The sequence below is a fragment of the Panicum virgatum genome, chromosome 1K (genome assembly GCF_016808335.1).
Source record: "Panicum virgatum strain AP13 chromosome 1K, P.virgatum_v5, whole genome shotgun sequence".
NCBI classification, from domain to species: domain Eukaryota; kingdom Viridiplantae; phylum Streptophyta; class Magnoliopsida; order Poales; family Poaceae; genus Panicum; species Panicum virgatum.
In genome coordinates this window covers 9,678,570-9,704,104 of record NC_053136.1, presented here as the reverse complement: position 1 = coordinate 9,704,104, position 25,535 = coordinate 9,678,570, and the positions used below count along the sequence as shown (strand labels likewise).

Sequence of the window (25,535 nt, the reverse complement as noted above, 5' to 3'; positions counted from 1 at the left end):
ACATTTTCTTGCTACCTTGTGTAGACAATACTGCCTTTGATATGCCTCATTGATAGCTGAGATTGGATTTGATAGGGATATATTATGCGGAGTTGAATTGGAATTGCCTCAACTAGAGCTTGTTATACCTCGACATCGCTATTTTTTTTGGACTACTGTTACCACATTTTTTGCTGTGGCTTACGAGCAGTCTGCTTTGCAGTCAATAGCTTTTCTGCATCGCCTTTATATATCCAGTAAATGATAGGAATGAATAGGAGGCTGTAGTCTCTACTATTTTCCCATCTATACTAATTTTTGCTTTATGTACACGTGCTTATTCAACGTTGTGCTCATAATTTTTACCCCCTTGTGTTTATGCTTACTTGGATTGTCATGCTAAAATCTTCTGCCACATCTGGTTGCGGTCCATCAGGACCATTCTAAGTACATAATTAATTCGCCTTTGTAGAGAACAAACAAAACTGAGATGGAGGGGGGCGCAAACGACGAAACTCCAACCTCTATGATAGAGACCAAAGTAATGCAAAAAGGTTTTTTTTAACTACAGAAAGTAAAACCTACTAAATTAAATTCATTTTAATTAACCTTTGCAATTTATTATCCAGCCACTCCAGCTATACACACACCTATTGTTTCTGATCCCGTGGAAGCTCGCCACAAGCGTAGGAAATATTTGAACCAAAAGAAAATGAAACAAGCAGGTACTAATTCAATTTATTGTTGGTACACAAATAAATAAAATAATGCATGATTGTTCGGAAAATGTGTGCTGACTTCTCTTCAGTACAAAATGGTCTTGCTGGTGCCCCTCTAAATTGTGGCCATTTTCCAAAGGAATTGATAGATGCGTTGAAAGGTATGGAATTGTCTAGGTCAATTCCATGTTTGCTATTTTTTCAGTGCAAAAAATCTAATATTAACTTATGGGGAAAAAATACAGAATCATACACTGGGAGATCTTATTATGGCTCACCTGATTACGAGTGTCCTCATTGTCATGTTGTTTTTTGGTTTCAAGAGAGAGTAAAGTGTGCTTCTTATTATGGCTCACCTGATTACGAGTGTCCTCATTGTCTTTCAGCCAGCTCTCTACTTTAACTCCTAAAGATAAGCTGAAAACAATTTGTGTGAAAGTATCAAGAAAATGGGAGTTCCGAGGGCTTAACGATGATGGACCTCTGCAGCATGTTGATCTAGTGCTTGTAGATGATCAGGTTGCGCACCTGTGCACTTCTGCTTATTATTTTTGTACTATGCCATCATTTGACTTTTTAAACACAGTGACTTTATAGGACATATAATAATGGATTCTAATTATTTAAATTTTCCATTTTTTCACTCAGGGTAATTCTATTTATGCTGAGATCCCAGCATCTGAGGCAGAAAGACACAGCTCAACTCTTGAAGAAGGGAAAATATATATTATGAGCAGATTCAGAGTTTGCAATGCCAAGAATTATTGCAAGTCTTTACCAGGCCCTTACATGTTGGAGATTACATGCCACACTCGGATTAATTTAGCACGTGAAACAGCAACATTTCCGGAGTATGTTTACTTCTTAACACCTTTTGATGAGATTCCAGGATATATTGGAGACAAGAAAAAATTTCATGGTAACCGCCTTTACTATCTAAATCATAAGAAACAGCTAGAACAGTTGTTCAGGAATAATTCTATTTGTTTTATGTAGATGTACTTGGCTTCCTTGTACAAATCAATGAACCAGAATGGGTTCATTTTGCTAACCAAGCAACGCCTGCATTGCGAAGGGACATAGTCATTAGAGATGACAAGTACAGTACAACAGCATTCCATATTTCACAATCATTTTGGATATATTTTTAATTTCCGCAATTCTCATGCTCACACAACATTTTTGCTCGTAATCCTCTTTTAATTGCTCTTTGCTTAAATAGGCATGTGGAAGTAAAAGTATCTATATGGGGTCGTCGTGTTAGAGATTTCTTGCCCACTGATATGGCAATAGAATCTAACAATAATCCCATTATTCTGCTTCTAACTGGATGTTTAGTCAAATTATACCAAGGTAATATAAACTTTTTTCCCACAACTGGGAATGCAATTTGATTTTAATTTAGACTGCATTCGGCAAGATGAAATACGCATGTTGACTAATTATTTCGTGTTTTAATTAATAAAGGCCAACCTTACCTGAGTGGAAGTTCTGCATGCCATTGGTATTTTAATCCAAATATACCTGAGGCAGAAGTTCTACTCAGATCGTAAGCATTTAAATAAAAGAACTCTCTATTATTTGCAGATGAACTAAATTAATTAATTTTAAATAATTTTTAATCGCCAAACTCTGTTTGTTTTTGGATTTTAGCTTGCATGGAAGTGACATAGCAATAAGACGTGTTGGTACTCCTCTTGTTGATGCAACTCAACCAGCGCCTAGACCTGTTGCGCAGAGTATGACTTTACAAGAAATGCAGGAGATCGATCCATATGAATTTCCAGTAAGATAGAACCCTGACATTCTTTACAGTTTAGAATGCCACATTAGTATTCATCTCAAAATTAAATAGAATTGCCATGTGATTTACTTCTGCAGGAAAAAGGTTGCACATGTACTGTCACAATCTCAAGGTTGATTGACGATCGAACATGGTGGTTTCCTTCGTGCAACTTGTGCAACAGATCTTGCAAAGCTGATGGTGCAGACTATACATGTTATGAATGTGGCACAACTAACAAATATACATACAAGTATGTTCCTCTATCTGGATATGTTGGTTATTTGAAGATATTGCACACCAGTAGACAGTTTCTTAATTAACACAATGCCCTACCTACAGGTACAAACTATGTTTCATTGCCACTGATGGGACTGATGAAGCTGAAATGATATGTTTTAGTGAGATTGGCCGTCGAATTGTCGGTAAATCTGTTGAAACTGTCATGAGAGCCCCTAGAGGTCGTGATGGACTTCCTATGGATATTGCAGCTATAGTTTCTTCAAAGTTCACTTTCGCTGTAACCATGAGTGAAAAAAGCTTTAGGAACCCAAAGAAAACATATCAGATTACAGCAATAATTACAGCATTTGGGAAACAAAAGAATATTCCATACCATTTGCCAAATCAGATTCAGAGCAGTCAAACTGAAATAGCAGGCTCCTCAAGTTGTGCTAATACACCATCTAAACTTCTGCCCATTAATGAAGTTTACCTGCAGACGCCTCCTTCAAAGGAAGTTAGCCGCACACTTGCAAGGTAAGATACTGTCAACAATAGTATTGTCAACAGAATATTTGAGACAAATGTTTTGCTGTGGTACTTTTCTAATGGTCTACAATTTTACTGCAAACTTAAAGTCCGAATCCCGAAGATGAAGCTCACGAAAAGACAAAGAGAAAATTACTTCTGGAAGAAATAAATTTGGTATGCATATTGATACTCCATTCTTTGTTTATCTATAAAACTTTGGGTAATATGATAATATTTCATCTTCTTTTCTAGGAAGAAGACACAAATGCAGATACAGCTGCACAAAACTTATCACCCAATACCAATAACTCTGAAGATGTTGTTCATGCTGGTGTTAAAAGGTACATTTCTTCTATTTTGCACAACACGTAGTTCGATACTAATGCTGTAATGTGTTTACTTTACTTATTTCTGATTATTACATTTTGTACTCTCTCAGAGGAGCTACAGAATCAGAACCACTTACTGTCCCAAAAGCTACATCCTCCAAGGGATTACGAAGCCATAAGAAATAAGAAAATTCACATGCTCCAAGGCTGCTGTGGAAGAGCAGAACTTCATCAAGTTACAAGCAGCAACAATGCATCTTAGTTTATTTTATCCAAGTTAGAATATGCAGTGCCACAGTGGGAAACCACTTTGGTAGAAAAGCGGTATAGATGCACATCCCTCTTAGTGATGATTAGCAGTAACAATAGCTGAATCATTCTGCAAGTATTAGCTGTCATTGTACTTTGAAGAAATCTAGCACTGTCTACACTGTGTACTAAGCTAATATTATCGTGCACTAATCCCATTTCGAGCATCATATATTTGCTTCCAAATAATCAATGTACTGAGGAATACCTATTATTAAGCTGATATAGCAGTCTACTACATCTAAACTATATCTTACCTCTCGAATGTTACAAAGCTCCCAAATGTATTTTTTTTTCTTGGCCCATTACAAATTACATAGCACATCTCATGAAACAGAGCCCCCAAACATCTCATGAAACAGAGCCCCCAAACGTATACTCTAAATTGAGATCCATTACACTTTCTTTACCATCGTATATTACAAATTAATAATTAAACCAATAAACACCTCCGATCTACGCGCGCGCAACGCGCGCGCAATCCACTAGTTATGTAATAGTGCAACCACGTTCTATATTTTTTCATGAAGCCCCCCTGAAATAACCATATGACCAGTGGATGGCAATGTATATTAACGGAGCACGTAAGTTCTCCAACGAATAGATCTAGGTGATTTGCTATATTATTTTGCAAGCTCTGCTCTCAAATATATTCATATTGTTTACAAAGACAAATATAAATGCGTAATTTTCAGACACAGATAACCTCTGAGAGGTTGTATTGCACTACTCCATCCACACTATCACGTCCGGTTCTAAAAACACATCACCGCCGGTTTGAGCACCATTTGATTTAACTCGACGGTGATGGTTATACCTAATACCATCGGTTCATCACCTGACAGTGTTGCTCTTTTAAAAAAAATAACATGCCGCAGCTGTTGCTGCCCCACGAGCCGCCGCTCGCTCACCGCTGCGGCTGACTTGATCCCGCACGCAGCCGCCTTGCTCAAGCCGCTCCGCTTGCAGCCGCTGCACTCACCGCTGCCCTGCGGGCCTCGACAACATGCGAGGATTCGCGCCGTCACTGGCTCTTCCTCGTACCGCGGGCATTCCACTCGCCATCGCCGCCGCCCCGCCAAGGGAGAGGGGCTAGGGGACCAGGCCGGCTGCTTCGGGTCTTACCACCCCGCTCCTCACCCCACCACCGTTCCTCATTGACTCACCACCACTGAGAGCGAGGGGCCGATGGGGGAGGGGGGTGCAAATGGGTGAGCGGATCCATTGATCACCGCGCACGGGTCACCATGTCTCCCATCGTTGCGCTGCCCCAGCGCGCTCGCTGCGCTGGCCCGAGAGAGAGGTCTGGGAAAGAATAGCAATGGATAAGAGAGGGAGAGAAGGATGCAGAGATTTTAATTATTAGTCTGTTAGATTGTCACTGCTGTCGGTGTCCCGACCTGGGGGCCTGGATCCCAACTAGTAAATGCTGCGTGTTTCCTCGTCCCAAATGATGATGCAAGAGGCAATCACAGTAACGCATGGTTTATCCTGGTTCCGGCCGTGGGGCCGTACGTCCAGCAAAGGGGATGTGCGAGGGCACTGTATTATCTTGCACCCGGAGTGCTTGTAGTAGGGGATACAAGCGAGGCGAGAGAAGGAGGAAAGCTCCCAAGTCTCTGCTAGGAGTGGGATCGGTTTAGATGAGTGCTCAGCAGTGCTGAGAGTTCTCTTGGGAGATAGAAGCCAGAGAGCCCGCTACCAACCCCCCGGCTAAAGGGAGCCCACCTCCTCCTTTTATAGTCACAAGGAGGGGCGGTGCACATGAGTGGGGGCATGGAAGTCGTCGTTTTCCCCTGAATCGCGGGGGTACAGTGGTAGGACACTGTAGGAAGTATACTGTGGGAAGGCGGCGCGCGTCGCTGTCGTCCTGTATTTCGTCCTTGGTTCTGCGAGGATCGCGCCGGTCGTCCTGCAGTGTCCCTGTAGGCGGCGCGCGTCGCCGATGTGTGGTCTTCCATATACGGCGCGGTGGCATTCGGTGGGCCCTGCGGACTAGAGTCCCGCATGCACCAGTGGCAGCGGGGTGCATGGCGGCCCCGGGCCCCCCGGTCGGAGTGCGGGTGTGCACACTAGGAGGTCCGGGGGACGCGCGGCGGTCCCGGACTCCACAAGAGGGGAGGTCCGGGACTCCGCTCGTGCGTGCTGAGTGCCCCTCTTGGAAGGACACGTGACATCGCCGGACCCCTTCCCCAGTGGGAGGTGAGTCCGGATGGTCGTTGTCGGCAGAATAGTAACAGGAGCAGTGCCGGACCCGTCTTGTCCCGCATCGCATGTCCCACAGTGCTGCTACCGCCTCTGGGACGGCGGAGCGGTGACCGAAGTCAGCGGATGGGACCCCGGTCACATCCACTGTGGGAGTGGTGGCCTGACGCCACATGTCCTTTGAGCCGTGGCAGAGTGGCCGGCTTTCAATGCCTTCGTACGGTGAGCGGTTGGGCGGCGGGGATGTTTGTCCCTTGTGCTGAGAGACGGCCTCGAGCGAGGCGGAGAATGAGTCACCGCTCGAGGGTAGATCCACTACCCCCGAGCGAGGCGGAGTTGCGTTTCGTGATCGAGGGTCCCGAAGGGAGCCCTCGAGCGAGGCGGAGAATGAGTCACCGCTCAAGGGTAGATCCGCTACCCTCGAGCGAGGCGGAGATTGTCCAGCGGGCCCGAGAGGGACCCTCGAGCGAGGCGGAGATCGTTCCGCGGGTTCGAGGGGGATGTGAATGGGCCGCGTGCTGGGCTTTATTGAGTCATTTCCTTTCTTCCAGATTGGAAGGAGGCCGTGGGCTTAGTTGCCTTAACAGGTGTTTGTGTTTTTAAAAACGGTCTTAGTACCCCGATTAGGGTGTCCCTAATTGTGATACCCGACAGTAGCCCCCGAGGCTTTGGTTGAATCAGTGGGTTCAGCCAAAGGGTAATTCGGGGATTTCCCTTTTGACGTGATCAGTTAATGTCGCACACCCGCCAGACGCGCCTGAGCACCAGCCCGGCGGATGTGACAACACGCCGGTCGGGACAGTACGCCCGTGGGGGGGAGTACTTCGAGGCACGCGCCTCTTTGTTTGTTTGTTTATTTGAAGGACAAGACGTGTCCGCACGCTGAGGGGGGTCAGGGTGATGGTAGCGCCCGCTGTTTGGCAGCTGGTGCTCCCATCGCGCTGTCCCGCACGTAGGGCTTTGGCCCCGGCGTTCCTGGTCGCTTTACGATGCGCCATTCGAGGGCATCCGGCCAGAGCTGATGCTGCACCGCTTAGCGTCCAGGGGATCAGCTCTGCTTTATTTTGCTTGGTCATGTCTCGGCGCAGGGACCGAGGACATCCTTTGCTCGTGGAGCGCCGCTTCGTCACGGGCGATACAAGCCTCCGCTCTTTGACAAGCTTGAAGCTTTGTGCCCGGCGTAGCTATAAATAGGGGTTGTGGGGTTCCCCTTCTTCTCCAGCCTCCCAACTCTTTCTTCCAACATTGCCTAAATCTTGTAATGTTTCCTTTGCCTTTTTGTGACCGGCTCCCAGATGGGGTGGCCCGGCTTTTTTAGGCTCTTGGCGCTAGAAGAATGCTTGCGAGCGGTAGGGGAAGACCGGAGTGGGCGTGCGCTCCATCCCCCAGGCTCAGTGGGATCAGCAGAAGAGCATTGGGCCCATGGGGTCCTGCTCCTGCGATGTCCCCTAGCCTGAAGGGGGATGGAGACGCCTGACCGTGGCGCTGGCGCCAGGTCTGGCGGCTGTTTTTCACATCGTCCCCCCCGGCGACAAGGATGCTCTCGGGGAGATGGTGCGGAGGGCGCTGTCCGCCAGCTCGACCCCCCGCGTGGTCTTCGGTGGAGGAGACGCTGGAAGAAGGCTTGTGAGGAGAGCGTCCCGCTGGACCCGTGAGGTCTGGGGGCTGCTTCTCGCATCCCTAGTAGCCTCGCTGTTGCGTCAGCTAGGGGCTCGGTGCCTTTCTTTGTCGCTCGCTCCTCCCCAAGACAGGGAAAATTGCCACGTAGGTGGCAACGTGTTTGTATCTTTCGATGGCTTCGCGCCGGTGATCCCTTGTAATCTTTATTTGCATTGAGCAATAAAGTTCCCTTTCTCCTCTGCGGGGAGGATCCCCGAGGGTATAGGGATGTACAAAGAGTCACGACCCTCGAATATGTGTGAAGTCACCTTCGCGGGGGCGCGTCAGCGCACCCACGGGTGTAGCCCCCGAGGCCTTGGAGGAGAGTTTGTGCTCGTCTAAGGGTTATAAACGCTGCCCCCCCCCCCGTGTAGCTTTACTGGGGCGGCTGCCCAGCATCTTTTTTCAGCCGGCATCGGCACTCTTTCAACCGGCCTCGGCATTCTTAGTGCTGGTACAGTGGCCCGGCGCTTAGCTTAACCTTTAGGAGAGCGCACGTCAACAGCGGAGGGTTTGGTTAGACACGAGGAGCTTCACAATGAACGGTTGTCGATTTATTCGAGGGTGTGGTTTGAACCGTGGTGTGCGGGGAGCCCCCGAGCCCAGGCCCGTGTGAAGGCGTTCAGGGGAACCCTCGACTTCGATTACGACCCTCGTCGCCCTTTCGCAGGGAGGAGGGGTGAAGCGCACCATGCTACCCATGTCCGGGCCACGAGCTATGGCTGCTTCAGTGAGCTATTAGCGGATTGTTCAAGCGGACGTCCGTGCCCCGTTCGATAGGGGTCGGCTCGTGGTCCATAGACACGTCCTATAAAGCGCTCGCGAGGGTTCGCTAGGCGGGGCTCGAACCCATTCGGTAGGGTTCGAGGGCTCGAAGCTCTCCCTCGATGGGATCCCCCTTCTCAGCACCCTCGACTGGCCTTGAACACTGCGTAGGATGTCTCAAACTCCGCGTTCGAGGGTAGCTTGTACGGCACATCCCTGTAGTCCCTGACTCTGGTGATCTGGGGTGCCTGTCGAACCCCCTGAAGGGTCAGGCTTCGACCCCCTGATCAGTAAGGCCTCGAAATGCGATTCCTTCGAGGGTAAAGAGGCCCTATGAAGGAATATTCCGTCGTGATCTAAAAACGTCGCAGAGCCGCGAGCCACGCGCGCGCGGGTCTTCCGCCGGTAGCGGGCGACGTGGCCCAATTTGTGCAGCACGGTGTGGGCGCGCCTTTTCAGGCATCCGCCTCGGGCAGACGAAGCGGCGTGGGCGGCGGCTGACGGATGGGATAGCGCAACAGTCGTGCCGCACCCGCCGGTTACCGTGCCGCGTTTACTGCCGCGTGCGCGCGTGGAAGACTCCGCGGTCGTGGGGCCCATCCGTCGGCGATAGCAAAATCTACCGCATTCAATGCGGTAGATTTGGGCCATGGCTATGGATGCGCCCGTCATGGTGAATAAATATGAAGAGAAAGGGGATGTTTTGGGTTCACCTGGCCATTTGCCTCCATCCTACTTTGCCTTCTCCGCCTCCGTCGCTTCCTGAACCCGTAGCCAAGAGCGAGGAGGAGGAAGAAGGAGAAGGAGAAAGAGAGAGAGAGAGAGAGAGACTTAGCCGTTTCGGTGCCTCCTTTCCCGCATCCTCCCTCGACTCGCGGAGATGTCGGACATCCAGGAGCCTCAGCCGTGGGGGAAATCCTCCGCCACCGTGGCGGTTCTGGAGAAGCTGGTCGCCGACCGGCTGCTGCCGCGGAACCCCGACTCGGGAGCACCGGCGTGGATTTCCCCGCACCCAGACGAGACCGAGCCGAAGCCCCCGCAAGGCTACGTTGTAAGCTTCATGAGCCTCCATGAGTGAGGCTTTGGCGTCCCCGTCAGTACGTTCATGAGGGCCTTGTGCGAGTACTACGGAGTGGAGCTGCACAATTTCAGCCCCAACTCCATCTCGCAGGCGGCGGTCTTTGTCGCCGTCTGCGAGGGGTACCTCGGCATCGAAGCCCACTGGGACCTCTGGATCCATCTATTCCGCGGCGAACTCTTCATCGAGAGCGCACGGAACCAGCCGAGGCGGTTCGCGCGCGCCGGTGGCCTGATGCTCCACGTCCGCCCGACCCGGAAGAACTTTTATATCTCGAGCAAGATGACGACAAACAACTCCGGGTGGAGCCGAGGGTGGTTCTACATTCGGAACCACAAGGATGCGCTCCCGGCGTTCACTAACAAAGTTCTCCAGGAGCGACCGCCGAAGTGGGACTGGGGGGTGTCGCCCCCAGCACAACAAGCCAGGCTCGAGGGCCTCACCGACGTGCTGGCGCGTTTGGCGAGGAAGGGGCTGATGGCAGCGGCCGTTATCGCGAACTTCCACCGGCAGAGGGTTATCCCTCTCGTGGAAAGGGCCCTGCCGATTTTTGAGCTCACCCCCGGGAGCAAGGTTGAAGGCTCGAGGACGTCAAGCAAGCTTCTCTCCCACACCAACGCCGCTCGGAGGGCGAAGTACGCGGTGGCGGAGTTTCCCCAAGATCCCGCGGATCTTTGGAGAATCAAGATGCGCCCCGAGCCGGGGTTTATTTCCCTGGTAAGTTTTGGCTTCGAACTCGTCGTGCGTCGTGTAGTTCCCTTCTCCTGACCCTATCTCGGGTGTGTTTTACAGGGGTTGAGGTGCGGCACCTCGAGGCCCCCGGTCCCAGAACAGCGCCTGATCAATCGCCTCCACGCGGAGAAGATGAAGAGGTGGAAGGACGCGGCAGAGACAAAGGCCGAGAGGAAAAGGAAGAGGTAGGCGAGGCACGACAAGGCGTGCAAGCTCGCTCGCGCGGAGGGGAAGCCGCAGCCCGCCACGCCCGAGTCCTTGGAGGAGGACGAGGAAGAGGCCTCGGATGCCGAGGACCACGCTCCGAGGAGGGACGGGGAGGGCGCGAGCCCCCCACAGTTCTACCTGTGGGATGAAGAAGAGGGAGCGACCGTGGTGCCAGAGGAGCCGAGGGCCGTAGCGGGGCCATCAGCGAATCCCTCCCTCGAGGGTGCGGCGCGGGAGTCATCCCTGCCGGCGGCCGGCGAGGAGACGCCCGCGCCCCAGGTGCTGATCCGTGGCGACGAGGCTGCGGCGGGAGAGGAGTCGTCCGTGCTGCCAGCCCCGAGCCACCGGGCCGACACGAGGGGGCGCCTTCGGAGCAGTCTTCGAGGGACAGCACGATGCCCCGGGCTCGAAGGAGTGCCACGAGGAAGCGGAGCATGAGTGCTCGATCTGGGTAAGTATTTTGGATTTCGTTTTTGTTACGTATTTGGTGGATTTCTCGATCCTGCTCAACTCGCGTCTCTTGATTTCCAGCCCCGGGGCCGTTCCCAAGGATGTAGTGTGGCTTGCCCCGGCCAAGGCACTCAAGACAGGGGCACGCAGCACTCTGCACACGGCGCCGCAGCCCCAGCCCGCCGAGGATCTCGAGGCGGCGGCCGCTAGGCTACGGGAGGCCATGGCGCGAGGAGCCCAGGCGGCGAAGCAAGCTCGCGCACAGGAGGAGGAGGGCGCCGCCGGTCAGGGCGACGCCGGCCAGCGTGGTGCCGAAGCAGCTGCTCAGGTGGCCGATGCCGGCGAAGAGGCCGGCCGGGGCAGTCTCGATGGCGCTGCCTAGGCGGCCATCGAAGTTGAGGCCGGCTAGGGCGACGCGGACAGCGCCGCCCGACCAGATACGGAAGGAGAGACCGGTGGGGGCGCGCAGGAACGCCCTGCCGACCGTGTGGAAGAGACCCTCGACTTTGAGCCCTCGAGGGCCGAGGGCGGGGGCGTCGCGGAGGAGGGTACGGCACAAGAGGTGCCGGCGGTGGAAGGAGCCCCTGCCCCGGGGCCCGCGAAGGCCCTGGACGAGGGTACCGTCGCGGTTGTGCCTGAGCCAATGGTGCAAGGTTGTGTGACAGCGGTGGTGGAGCTGCCGGACAGCAGCGAGGAGTACGGGGATTCGATGGACATCGACCCCGCTGCTGCGGCGAGCGCTGCCACGCACATCACCGAGTTCGCGTCGGCCAGCGCGGGCATGCTCGAAGCGGGGGCGTCCGAGGGGAGCCACCTCGGGGCGATCGTCCCGTCCGGGGTCCCCTCAGAGTTCCTCCGCAAGGAGCAGGAGGAGGAGGAGGCCTGGAACAAACAGATGGGCGTCGGTCGCGAGATCTTGCAGGCCCTCGACCGTGCCTATCAGCTCCATCAGAATGCGGATTACCAGGTCAGCCAGGTAAATATTTCCCCCCGGAAATTGCTCAGATTCGGTTTTAACTTTTACGCGTCTTCACCCACGCCCTCCCCCTTTGCAGCAGCTGAGGCAAATCTCGCGCGAGAAGAGCGCCGAGATGAACCGGCTGTACTCCCAGATGAGCCGGCTCGGGCAACACAACACCGAGCTGGTGCTCAAGAACATCGACGCCAACACAAAAATGGCCGGCCTGGGAGCGCGTCAGCAGGCGCTGGAGGAGGAGCTGGCGTGGGTTGCTGGTGAGCGAGACGGCCAGAGGACGGCAGCGGAGCAGAAGGCCCGGGAGGCCGAGGCGCAAACTGCCGAGCTGCAGCGCCTTCGGACGGCGCTCGAGGAGAGAGCTCGCGAGGCGGAGGTGCAGAGCGCTGAGCTGCAGCGCCTCAGCACGACGCTCGAGCAGCAGAAGGCCGAGCTCCTCCATAAAGAGGTGGCCGTGGTCGCGCTCGCCGGGACCCTCCGGGAAAAGGGCGAGGCCCTCGAGGGGAAGGAGGTGGCCCTCCAGAACATGGGGGCCGCCCTTAGAGAGAAGGAAGCCTCCTTGTCCTTGCTTGAAGAGGCCGCCCGTACCCAGAGGAAGCGCAGAAGAACATGACGGGTGAGTACCTTTGATTTTTCGTCGATTTGTTTTCTTTCGTGGCTAATGTCGATTTCCTTTGCTCAGAGCTGAGGCAAAAGGTGGCGGACGAGACCGCGGCGAAGGAAGCGGTCCACACCGCGCTCACGGCGGCACAGATGGAGTTTGCCGAGCTGGAGCAGACCGCCGTGAGTGTGTGTCAAGAACTCGAGGGGGAGGGTGCCGTCTCGGGCAGTTCGGTGATCAGCCGCCTGCGCGCGCTAGGCGGTCGGATTGCCGAACATGCCAAGAGCACCTTCCGCCTTGGTGTCCTGCGGGCTCTTGCCATGGCCTCGACGCACTTCCTCATGGATCTCCAGAGGGTGTCGTCGGGGTACGTTGTTCCTGATGATGCGGATGCGGACGCCGCGTCGGTCATCATGGATGAAGCCGATGCAGCCGCGGAGGAGTTCGCCACCGTTCTCGCCGAGAAGCTCGAGGCAGACATCCCTCCCATCACTGAATTCGACGCCCCTGAAGACCCGCAAGGGGGGGATGGTAGCCTGTAGGAAAGTTGGGCCTCAAAGCCCATTGTAAATAGATTAGTGTTTATCATAGTCGCGCTTTGTAATCGCATCCTATGAATATAAAAGATTTTGTTTCGTAATTTGAATGTGTGGCCCGTCGAGGCCTTGCATGTTCGAGCCTGTGTTCCTTTACTTTATTCCCGTGTTCCTGTATGCGACTTGGACGAACGTCTGCGAGGGGGTTCGCGTTCATAAGCAACGTAGGCGTAGGGTGGTGAGGGGGTGCCGTATCCCGGAGGCGTAGGCGGCCCCACGACTCGGCCGGCCCCGTACCGTAGTTGCTTACGCCTCGCGTCCGTTTTTTCAAGGATACGACTTAGGGTCGAGACGGAAATATTTCGAAAAATATTGGCGACTTTTTGGGGACGTTCGGGGGTTCCCCCCGTAGGAGCCCCCGAGGGAGGCTCGGCTTTGCCGAGGTTAAAGCCGAGCGTACCTCAGAGTTAGCGCGCATCCTAGCCTTCGAGGGCCCGGATGGTTCCCAAAAATAAACCAGCAAGGCGTACTTTATTACTTCGGGAAATTGAAAATGCGAGTACGAGCAAATGTACAAAAAACTTGAAGTTCTAGGGATAGAAGCGATGTAGTTGTTGTATATTCCAAGCGTTGGTGAGGACTTCGCCTTTTTCGTTTGCCATCTTGTAGGTGCGGGGCTTGAGCACCTCGGCGATTATGTACGGTCCTTCCCATGGAGGTGAGAGCTTGTGGCGGCCTCTATTGTCCTGTCGAAGCCTCAGCACCAAGTCCCCTTCATTGAGGTCTCGGCGCCGGACCCTCTGTGCTTGGTACTTTCGCAAGGACTGTTGGTAGCGCGCAGAGTGGAGGAGCGCCATGTCTCGAGCCTCGTCCACTTGGTCCAGCGAGTCTTCGCGAGCTCGCTGGTTTCGTTGCTCTTGGTATGTCTTGAGCCTCGGCGATCCGTACTCCAAGTCAGTGGGGAGGATAGCCTCGGCGCCGTAGACGAGGAAAAACGGAGAAAAACCCGTGGCTCTGCTCGGGGTCGTCCTTAGGCTCCAAATGACCAAGGGTAGCTCTGTGAGCCACCTCCCGGGGCCCGCGAAGGCCCTGGACGAGGGTACCGTCGCGGTTGTGCCTGAGCCAATGGTGCAAGGTTGTGTGACAGCGGTGGTGGAGCTGCCGGACAGCAGCGAGGAGTACGGGGATTCGATGGACATCGACCCCGCTGCTGCGGCGAGCGCTGCCACGCACATCACCGAGTTCGCGTCGGCCAGCGCGGGCGTGCTCGAAGCGGGGGCGTCCGAGGGGAGCCACCTCGGGGCGATCGTCCCGTCCGGGGTCCCCTCAGAGTTCCTCCGCAAGGAGCAGGAGGAGGAGGAGGCCTGGAACAAACAGATGGGCGTCGGTCGCGAGATCTTGCAGGCCCTCGACCGCGCCTATCAGCTCCATCAGAATGCGGATTACCAGGTCAGCCAGGTAAATATTTCCCCCCGGAAATTGCTCAGATTCGGTTTTAACTTTTACGCGTCTTCACCCACGCCCTCCCCCTTTGCAGCAGCTGAGGCAAATCTCGCGCGAGAAGAGCGCCGAGATGAACCGGCTGTACTCCCAGATGAGCCGGCTCGGGCAACACAACACCGAGCTGGTGCTCAAGAACATCGACGCCAACACAAAAATGGCCGGCCTGGGAGCGCGTCAGCAGGCGCTGGAGGAGGAGCTGGCGTGGGTTGCTGGTGAGCGAGACGGCCAGAGGACGGCAGCGGAGCAGAAGGCCCGGGAGGCCGAGGCGCAAACTGCCGAGCTGCAGCGCCTTCGGACGGCGCTCGAGGAGAGAGCTCGCGAGGCGGAGGTGCAGAGCGCTGAGCTGCAGCGCCTCAGCACGACGCTCGAGCAGCAGAAGGCCGAGCTCCTCCATAAAGAGGTGGCCGTGGTCGCGCTCGCCGGGACCCTCCGGGAAAAGGGCGAGGCCCTCGAGGGGAAGGAGGTGGCCCTCCAGAACATGGGGGCCGCCCTTAGAGAGAAGGAAGCCTCCTTGTCCTTGCTTGAAGAGGCCGCCCGTACCCAGAGGAAGCGCAGAAGAACATGACGGGTGAGTACCTTTGATTTTTCGTCGATTTGTTTTCTTTCGTGGCTAATGTCGATTTCCTTTGCTCAGAGCTGAGGCAAAAGGTGGCGGACGAGACCGCGGCGAAGGAAGCGGTCCACACCGCGCTCACGGTGGCACAGATGGAGTTTGCCGAGCTGGAGCAGACCGCCGTGAGTGTGTGTCAAGAACTCGAGGGGGAGGGTGCCGTCTCGGGCAGTTCGGTGATCAGCCGCCTGCGCGCGCTAGGCGGTCGGATTGCCGAACATGCCAAGAGCACCTTCCGCCTTGGTGTCCTGCGGGCTCTTGCCATGGCCTCGACGCACTTCCTCATGGATCTCCAGAGGGTGTCGTCGGGGTACGTTGTTCCTGATGATGCGGATGCGGACGCCGCGTCGGTCATCATGGATGAAGCCGATGCAGCCGCGGAGGAGTTCGCCACCGTTCTCGCCGAGAAGCTCGAGGCAGACATCCCTCCCATCACTGAATTCGACGCCCCTGAAGACCCGCAAGGGGGGGATGGTAGCCTGTAGGAAAGTTGGGCCTCAAAGCCCATTGTAAATAGATTAGTGTTTATCATAGTCGCGCTTTGTAATCGCATCCTATGAATATAAAAGATTTTGTTTCGTAATTTGAATGTGTGGCCCGTCGAGGCCTTGCATGTTCGAGCCTGTGTTCCTTTACTTTATTCCCGTGTTCCTGTATGCGACTTGGACGAACGTCTGCGAGGGGGTTCGCGTTCATAAGCAACGTAGGCGTAGGGTGGTGAGGGGGTGCCGTATCCCGGAGGCGTAGGCGGCCCCACGACTCGGCCGGCCCCGTACCGTAGTTGCTTACGCCTCGCGTCCGTTTTTTCAAGGATACGACTTAGGGTCGAGACGGAAATATTTCGAAAAATATTGGCGACTTTTTGGGGACGTTCGGGGGTTCCCCCCGTAGGAGCCCCCGAGGGAGGCTCGGCTTTGCCGAGGTTAAAGCCGAGCGTACCTCAGAGTTAGCGCGCATCCTAGCCTTCGAGGGCCCGGATGGTTCCCAAAAATAAACCAGCAAGGCGTACTTTATTACTTCGGGAAATTGAAAATGCGAGTACGAGCAAATGTACAAAAAACTTGAAGTTCTAGGGATAGAAGCGATGTAGTTGTTGTATATTCCAAGCGTTGGTGAGGACTTCGCCTTTTTCGTTTGCCATCTTGTAGGTGCGGGGCTTGAGCACCTCGGCGATTATGTACGGTCCTTCCCATGGAGGTGAGAGCTTGTGGCGGCCTCTATTGTCCTGTCGAAGCCTCAGCACCAAGTCCCCTTCATTGAGGTCTCGGCGCCGGACCCTCTGTGCTTGGTACTTTCGCAAGGACTGCTGGTAGCGCGCAGAGTGGAGGAGCGCCATGTCTCGAGCCTCGTCCACTTGGTCCAGCGAGTCTTCGCGAGCTCGCTGGTTTCGTTGCTCTTGGTATGTCTTGAGCCTCGGCGATCCGTACTCCAAGTCAGTGGGGAGGATAGCCTCGGCGCCGTAGACGAGGAAAAACGGAGAAAAACCCGTGGCTCTGCTCGGGGTCGTCCTTAGGCTCCAAATGACCAAGGGTAGCTCTGTGAGCCACCTCCCGGGGCCCGCGAAGGCCCTGGACGAGGGTACCGTCGCGGTTGTGCCTGAGCCAATGGTGCAAGGTTGTGTGACAGCGGTGGTGGAGCTGCCGGACAGCAGCGAGGAGTACGGGGATTCGATGGACATCGACCCCGCTGCTGCGGCGAGCGCTGCCACGCACATCACCGAGTTCGCGTCGGCCAGCGCGGGCGTGCTCGAAGCGGGGGCGTCCGAGGGGAGCCACCTCGGGGCGATCGTCCCGTCCGGGGTCCCCTCAGAGTTCCTCCGCAAGGAGCAGGAGGAGGAGGAGGCCTGGAACAAACAGATGGGCGTCGGTCGCAAGATCTTGCAGGCCCTCGACCGCGCCTATCAGCTCCATCAGAATGCGGATTACCAGGTCAGCCAGGTAAATATTTCCCCCCGGAAATTGCTCAGATTCGGTTTTAACTTTTACGCGTCTTCACCCACGCCCTCCCCCTTTGCAGCAGCTGAGGCAAATCTCGCGCGAGAAGAGCGCCGAGATGAACCGGCTGTACTCCCAGATGAGCCGGCTCGGGCAACACAACACCGAGCTGGTGCTCAAGAACATCGACGCCAACACAAAAATGGCCGGCCTGGGAGCGCGTCAGCAGGCGCTGGAGGAGGAGCTGGCGTGGGTTGCTGGTGAGCGAGACGGCCAGAGGACGGCAGCGGAGCAGAAGGCCCGGGAGGCCGAGGCGCAAACTGCCGAGCTGCAGCGCCTTCGGACGGCGCTCGAGGAGAGAGCTCGCGAGGCGGAGGTGCAGAGCGCTGAGCTGCAGCGCCTCAGCACGACGCTCGAGCAGCAGAAGGCCGAGCTCCTCCATAAAGAGGTGGCCGTGGTCGCGCTCGCCGGGACCCTCCGGGAAAAGGGCGAGGCCCTCGAGGGGAAGGAGGTGGCCCTCCAGAACATGGGGGCCGCCCTTAGAGAGAAGGAAGCCTCCTTGTCCTTGCTTGAAGAGGCCGCCCGTACCCAGAGGAAGCGCAGAAGAACATGACGGGTGAGTACCTTTGATTTTTCGTCGATTTGTTTTCTTTCGTGGCTAATGTCGATTTCCTTTGCTCAGAGCTGAGGCAAAAGGTGGCGGACGAGACCGCGGCGAAGGAAGCGGTCCACACCGCGCTCACGGCGGCACAGATGGAGTTTGCCGAGCTGGAGCAGACCGCCGTGAGTGTGTGTCAAGAACTCGAGGGGGAGGGTGCCGTCTCGGGCAGTTCGGTGATCAGCCGCCTGCGCGCGCTAGGCGGTCGGATTGCCGAACATGCCAAGAGCACCTTCCGCCTTGGTGTCCTGCGGGCTCTTGCCATGGCCTCGACGCACTTCCTCATGGATCTCCAGAGGGTGTCGTCGGGGTACGTTGTTCCTGATGATGCGGATGCGGACGCCGCGTCGGTCATCATGGATGAAGCCGATGCAGCCGCGGAGGAGTTCGCCACCGTTCTCGCCGAGAAGCTCGAGGCAGACATCCCTCCCATCACTGAATTCGACGCCCCTGAAGACCCGCAAGGGGGGGATGGTAGCCTGTAGGAAAGTTGGGCCTCAAAGCCCATTGTAAATAGATTAGTGTTTATCATAGTCGCGCTTTGTAATCGCATCCTATGAATATAAAAGATTTTGTTTCGTAATTTGAATGTGTGGCCCGTCGAGGCCTTGCATGTTCGAGCCTGTGTTCCTTTACTTTATTCCCGTGTTCCTGTATGCGACTTGGACGAACGTCTGCGAGGGGGTTCGCGTTCATAAGCAACGTAGGCGTAGGGTGGTGAGGGGGGTGCCGTATCCCGGAGGCGTAGGCGGCCCCACGACTCGGCCGGCCCCGTACCGTAGTTGCTTACGCCTCGCGTCCGTTTTTTCAAGGATACGACTTAGGGTCGAGACGGAAATATTTCGAAAAATATTGGCGACTTTTTGGGGACGTTCGGGGGTTCCCCCCGTAGGAGCCCCCGAGGGAGGCTCGGCTTTGCCGAGGTTAAAGCCGAGCGTACCTCAGAGTTAGCGCGCATCCTAGCCTTCGAGGGCCCGGATGGTTCCCAAAAATAAACCAGCAAGGCGTACTTTATTACTTCGGGAAATTGAAAATGCGAGTACGAGCAAATGTACAAAAAACTTGAAGTTCTAGGGATAGAAGCGATGTAGTTGTTGTATATTCCAAGCGTTGGTGAGGACTTCGCCTTTTTCGTTTGCCATCTTGTAGGTGCGGGGCTTGAGCACCTCGGCGATTATGTACGGTCCTTCCCATGGAGGTGAGAGCTTGTGGCGGCCTCTATTGTCCTGTCGAAGCCTCAGCACCAAGTCCCCTTCATTGAGGTCTCGGCGCCGGACCCTCTGTGCTTGGTACTTTCGCAAGGACTGCTGGTAGCGCGCAGAGTGGAGGAGCGCCATGTCTCGAGCCTCGTCCACTTGGTCCAGCGAGTCTTCGCGAGCTCGCTGGTTTCGTTGCTCTTGGTATGTCTTGAGCCTCGGCGATCCGTACTCCAAGTCAGTGGGGAGGATAGCCTCGGCGCCGTAGACGAGGAAAAACGGAGAAAAACCCGTGGCTCTGCTCGGGGTCGTCCTTAGGCTCCAAATGACCAAGGGTAGCTCTGTGAGCCACCTCCGGCCGAACTTGTTCAGCTTGTTGAAGATCCTTGGCTTTAGTCCTTGGAGGATCATGCCATTGGCACGCTCCACTTGCCCGTTCGTCTGTGGGTGTGCCACAGCCGACCAGTCCACACGTATGTGGAAGCTGTCGCAGAACGCCAAGAATTTCTTGCCTGTGAACTGGGTGCCGTTGTCGGTGATGATCGAGTTTGGGACTCCGAACCTAAAGACAATGTCGGTGAAGAACAGAACTGCTTGCTCGGATTTGATCTTGCCGATGGGTCGAGCCTCTATCCATTTGGAAAACTTGTCGTCCGCCACCAGCAAGTGGGTGAAGCCCCCGGGCGCCTTCTTCAGTGGACCGACGAGGTCCAGTCCCCACACGGCAAACGGCCACGTGATGGGGATGGTCTGCAGAGCATGGGCCGGGAGGTGTGTTTTTCGAGCATAGAACTGGCAACCCTCGCAGGTCCGCACGACGTCGGTGGCGTCGGCGACCGCGGTGGGCCAGTAAAAGCCTTGCCGAAACGCGTTACCCACGAGGGTACGTGGCGCGGCGTGATGGCCGCAGATGCCAGCATGGATGTCGCGGATCAGCTCCATGCCCTCGGGGATGGGGATGCATCGTTGCAGGACACCGGAGGGGCTGCGCTTGTGTAGCTCATTGTCGATTAGGATGAAAGACTTGGCCCTCCTGGCGAGGCGTCGCGCCTGAGCGCGGTTCGAGGGTAGGACCCCTCGAATCATCCAGTCGAGGTACTGGACGCGCCAATCTCGCGAAGTGGGGGCCTCGTCAATTTCCATTGCCTCGGCCTCGTTGGCGGAGGTGGTGCCGAAACCAATGTCCAGGGGCTCGACCTCGTCCGCCGGAGAGTTCCCACCGGAGGGCCCAGCGGACGAGGGGCCTGACTCCGTCGGGTTCGTGAACTCGACGGAGGGATTAATGATGTCTTGAGCGAAGATATTCGGGGGGACGGTGGTCCGCCCCGACGCGATCTTGGCTAATTCATCGGCGTCCTCGTTGTACTTGCGCGGGACATGATTAAGCTCTAGGCCATCAAACTTGTCTTTGAGGCGGCGCACTACGCTACAGTACGCCTCCATCTTCGGGTCATGACAGCTAGACTCCTTCATGACTTGATCGACGACGAGTTGAGAGTCGCTGCGCGCGTCGAGGCGTTTGACGCCGAGCTCGATGGCGATGCGGATTCCACTGAGAAGGGCCTTGTACTCCGCCATGTTGTTGGAAGCGGGGAAATGCAAGCGTATCACGTACCACATGTGTTCTCCGAGGGGTGAGATGAAGAGGAGGCCGGCACCGGCGCCGGTTTTCATCACCGATCCGTCGAAGTACATAGTCCAGCATTCGCCCTGGATTTGTGGTGGGGGTAGCTGAGTGTCCGTCCACTCAGCCACGAAGTCAGCCAAGATTTGGGACTTGATCGCCTTGCGGGGGGGGGCGTAGGTGAGTGTTTCTCCCATCAGCTCCACAGACCATTTGGCAATTCTACCCTCGGCTTCCCGGTTGCGGGCTATCTCTCCCAAGGGGAAAGATGAGACGCGCTAATCTCGAAGTAGTGGCGCAGCTTGCGCCGAGCCAAAACCACTGCGCAGAGCAGCTTTTGAATCTGCGGATAGCGTGTCTTAGTTTCAGACAACACCTCGCTGATGTAGTACACCGGTCCTTGGACGGGCAGAGCATGACCCTCCTCTTGTCTTTCGACCACGATCACCACGCTGACCACTTGGGTAGTCGCAGCTACGTACAGATAGAGGGGCTCGCCGTCCGTAGGTGGTGTGAGAATGGGAGCACGAGTGAGCGATGCCTTCAGCCTTTCGAGGGCTTCTTGAGCTTCGGGGGTCCACGCGAAGTGCTCGGTTTTCCTCAAGAGTCGATACAGGGGTAAGCCTTTCTCGCCGAGACGCGAGATGAACCGACTAAGGGACGCCAGGCATCCCATGACCCTCTGTACCCCCTTTAGGTCTCGGATCGGTCCCATCCAAGTGATGGCCGAGACTTTGTCAGGGTTGGGTTCGATGCCCCGCTGGGAGACAATGAAGCCCAAGAGCATGCCTCGAGGCACCCCGAACACGCACTTCTCGGGGTTAAGTTTTACCCCTTTGGCTTGTAGGCAATCGAATGCGATTCTGAGATCACCAACCAGGTCGTCCGCCTTCCTGGATTTCACAACGATGTCATCGACGTATGCCTCTACGCTGCGCCCTAGATGGTCTCCGAAAATGTGGAGCATACACCTCCGGTACGTGGCTCCGGTGTTTCTGAGGCCAAAGGGCATCGTGACGTAGCAGTACATGCCGAAGGGTGTGATAAAAGAAGTCGCGAGCTGGTCGGACTCTTTCATCTTGATTTGGTGGTAACCGGAATAAGCATCAAGAAAGGATAAGAGTTCGCATCCCGCGGTAGTGTCTACAATCTGATCGATTCGTGGCAAAGAAAAGGGAACCTTCGGACATGTCTTATTTAAACTAGTGTAGTCTACACACATCCTCCAGTTTCCACTCTTTTTCTTCACTAATACTGGATTAGCTAGCCACTCGGGATGGAATACCTCTTTGATGAATCCGGCCGCCAGAAGTTTCTGCAACTCCTCGCCGATCGCCCGGCGCTTGAGCTCGTCGAAGCGTCTTAGGCGCTGCTTCACCGGCTTGGAGCTGGGTCGGACATCAAGAGAGTGCTCGGCGACCTCCCTCGGTATACCAGGCATGTCCAAGGGACTCCACGCAAAGATATCTGCGTTGGCGTGGAGGAAATCGACGAGCACCACTTCCTATTTGTCGTCGAGGGTGGCGCTGATCTGCAACGCCTTGTCGTCGGAGTGGCTCGGGTCGAGGGGCATCCTCTTGATACCCTCGGCGGGTTCGAAGCTCCTGGCATGTCGGTGCGTGGAGTCCAATGCCTCGCTCGCCATTTTGTCGAAAGTGGCTGCGAGGGCCTCGTCCTCCGCTTGAGCTTCCGTGCGCTCAACGCACTCGACGTCGCACTCGTAGGCATGCTCGAACGAAGAGCCGATGGTGATGACGCCCCTCGGACCCGGCATTTTGAGCTTGAGGTAGGTGTAGTTGGGGACGGCCATAAACTTGGCGTAGCAAGGATGACCAAGGATGGCATGATAGGACCCTCGAAATCCCACCACCTCGAAAGTGAGTACCTCCTTGCGGAAGTTGGATGCTGTGCTGAAGCACACAGGCAAATCGATCTGGCCGAGGGGTTGGACCCGCTTCCCTGGTGCGACGCCGTGGAATGGTGACTTGCTGGGGCGGAGCTTGTCCAGTCCGATCCCCATGAGCTCCAAGGTGGGGGCGTACATGATGTTGAGGCTACTGCCTCCGTCCATGAGCACCTTGGAGAAGCGGGTGTTGCCGATGATGGGGTCGACAACGAGCGGATACCGTCCCGGATGCGGGATGTAGTTGGGGTGGTCCTCGCGGCCAAAGGCGATGGTATCCTTCGACCAGTCGAGGTAGGATGGCATGGCTTTGGTGACGGAAAAGACTTCGCGGCGCTCACGCTTGCGCTGCCGAGAAGTCATATTCGTCATTGCTCCTCCAAAGATGAAGAAGGCGTTCTCCACTAGGGGGAACTCGTCATCTCCACCTTTGTCGCCCGCGTCCTTCTTCTTGTCTTCGTCGTGATGCGCGACGCGGTTGTAATACTTCTTGAGCATTTCGCACTGCTCGAGGGTATGGTTGACCGGGCCCTTGTGGTAAGGGCACAGCTTCTTGAGCATGTCGTCGAATTGGCCACCACCACCTCGAGGGGGGCCTCGAGGCCCTTTGCGGTCTGGGGCGGCAGCGAAGGCCTCCTCGGAGTCCTCTGCCCGCCCCGGCTCATGCTGGTTCGGTGGGACCGGCTTATTTCCCTTCCTCCCCCGCTTATGTTTCTTGGCGGGGGCGTTGGGCTTGGCGTTGCTGCCCTCCACGGGCGCATCGTCCTTGCGCTTGCTTGACTTGTCGTCGAAGATGGCACCAACAACCTCCTCTCCGGCGGCGTAGTTGGTGGCAGCGTCGAACAGCTCATTGGTGTTGACGGGTCGGCTTCTCGCGAGCTCATGCACCAGGTTCCTGCACGTCGTACCCTCGAGGAAAGCGTTGATGACCTCGACGTGGGTGACGCTACGGAGCTCGGTGCACTGCTTGGAGAAGCGCCGTACGTAGTCACGCAGGGACTCGCGGGGCTTCTGGCGACACCCTTTGAGATCCCAGGAGTTCCCAGGGCGCACGTACGTGCCCTGGAAATTGCCCACGAAGATGTGGACCAAGTCGGCCCAATTGTGGATCTGATCCGCAGGCAAGTGCTCGAGCCACATTCGTGTGGCGTCTGCAAGATGAAGAGGAAGGTTGTGGATGATGACCGCGTCCTCTGTCGCGCCGCCTAGCTGGCACGCTAGGCGGTAGTCATTGAGCCAGACTGCAGGATCAGTCTCGCCCGAGTACTTGACAAGGGTGTTGGGTTGTCGAAAGCGCGGGGGAAAAGATGATGTTCGAATCTCCCGGCTGAACACCCGGGTGCCCGGAGGCTTCGGTGACTCACCCCTGTCGTGCTCAGGGTCGAAGCGTCCACCCCGTCAAGGGGTGTACCTCCTGCCGTCGATGACGTTGCGGGCGTCGCCGTCGCCAGCGTGCCCGCGAGTGTCACGGATTCACTCCCTTACGGGAACTCTCCCGATGCGCTCGTGCACCGAGGGCGCCTTCGCACCGGGCGCTACGACTGCCTTGCCCTTCCCCGCTGGGGGTGTGTGCACAGAAACCTCGCGGTCATGACGCGCAGTCCCATCACGCTGCTCCGGGGCCTTCGAGCGCATACGAGACGCAGAACTCTCGGCCTGCTGCACGGCAGCTTGGTCGATGAGCTCCTGTGCCTCGCGGCGCAGGTTGCGGCCCGAAGGTGTCGATGGCTCGGGCATAGCTTGAAGTAGATAGGCCGCAGCGACGAGTTTTTCGCCGGCCGTTTGCAGTTTTGGAGATTTGTCGACGTTGTCTTCGGCCAGGATGCGCTCTCGGGCAACATGTCCCGCCGCCTGGGCGTGTGCACCACGCACGGTACGCTGCTGCTCGAGTGCGGCGCGTAGCTCCTGGGTTTGTTGACGCTGCTCGTCGAGCTTGGCTTGAAGCTCGTTGAGCTGCGCCAGTTGAGCTTGTCGCGCCGCTGAACTTGACGAGGAAGGGGCTGCAGGCGGGACCACTGGTTGCTTTGCCCGCACGTCCGTCCCGCCGTCCCCGTCGTTGGCTGGAGCATTGTCGACCTGCTCGTCCGCGAGGTCCGCCATGAAGCATTCCCAGGAAGGATCGAAATTCCCCTCGCTGGAGTCTTCGGAGCAGGTGAGGCAGTAAGCCGTCGCCAGCTGGAACGAGCGAAGAGCGTCGGGGTCGCGAACCCCGGAGTAGTCCTCAGCCGTGAAGTTGTTCATGAAGAAGTCGATGTCGTCGGCGATCGAGCTCGCCGTCTCGGGGTAGGATTCGTCAGGAGACGAAGCGATGAGGCTACGAATCGACCGAAGATGATGACCTGGCAGATCCTCATGCTTGATGAAGTTAGCGCTGGTTGACGAGGCGTGGGCGGCAGCGTTGCGCATCCCGAAGGGGAAGGGCGACGCCGAAGTCGAGTCCCCCCTGGGAGGCACTACTGTTGCCGTAGGCGATGGTGCCGGCGCAGATGACGCCGAGGCACGCGATGACGAAACGGTGGCCCCATTGGTCGTAATGCTGAGTTGCGATATGCCAGCCTCGACCCACGTGGGGGAGCTGTGGTGTGCCGCACGACGACGCTCTGCGCGTGCTTGTCGCGAACGCCGACCTGAGCGCCTGTTGCGCCGGGCTGGCGAAGTCGGAGCGATGGGGTTGCGTCCGGGAGAGAGGAGCTGCATGAGGTAACCGTTGCCGGTTGCCCTGAACTCGAGACTCCCGAACGAGATCACGCGTCCCGCTGGGAACGGATCCGAAACACCCATAGGGTATGGGTTGGATCTGCCCGCCATCCCTGAATATCAAATGGGAAAAAGAGAGAAAAAAGTCACGCAGCGCCCCCAACCTGGCGCGCCAACTGTCGGTGTCCCGACCTGGGGGGCCTGGATCCCAACTAGTAAATGCTGCGTGTTTCCTCGTCCCAGATGATGATGCAAGAGGCAATCACAGTAACGCACGGTTTATCCTGATTCCGTCCGCGGGGCCGTACGTCCAGCAAAGGGGATGTGCGAGG

The 25,535-nt window shown here is 56.1% G+C and overlaps 1 protein-coding gene and 1 long non-coding RNA gene across 2 annotated transcripts; both read left to right on the top strand.

Annotated features, from left to right (window-relative positions):
• Positions 1–608: 608 nt before the first annotated feature.
• On the top strand, positions 609–1,032 carry LOC120651252. The gene is made up of 3 exons (XR_005666006.1): positions 609–704; positions 788–859; positions 944–1,032. It is a non-coding gene; the product is annotated as an uncharacterized LOC120651252 (long non-coding RNA).
• Positions 1,033–1,080: 48 nt separating this feature from the next.
• On the top strand, positions 1,081–4,087 carry LOC120651246 (replication protein A 70 kDa DNA-binding subunit B-like). Its single transcript, XM_039928684.1, has 11 exons — positions 1,081–1,217; positions 1,347–1,617; positions 1,695–1,797; positions 1,921–2,051; positions 2,166–2,247; positions 2,352–2,484; positions 2,580–2,734; positions 2,824–3,240; positions 3,342–3,408; positions 3,487–3,575; positions 3,674–4,087. The coding sequence occupies exons 2-11, from the start codon at positions 1,428–1,430 to the stop codon at positions 3,747–3,749; spliced, it is 1,443 nt and encodes a 480-aa protein (XP_039784618.1). The 5' UTR covers positions 1,081–1,217; positions 1,347–1,427; the 3' UTR covers positions 3,750–4,087.
• Positions 4,088–25,535: the final 21,448 nt, after the last annotated feature.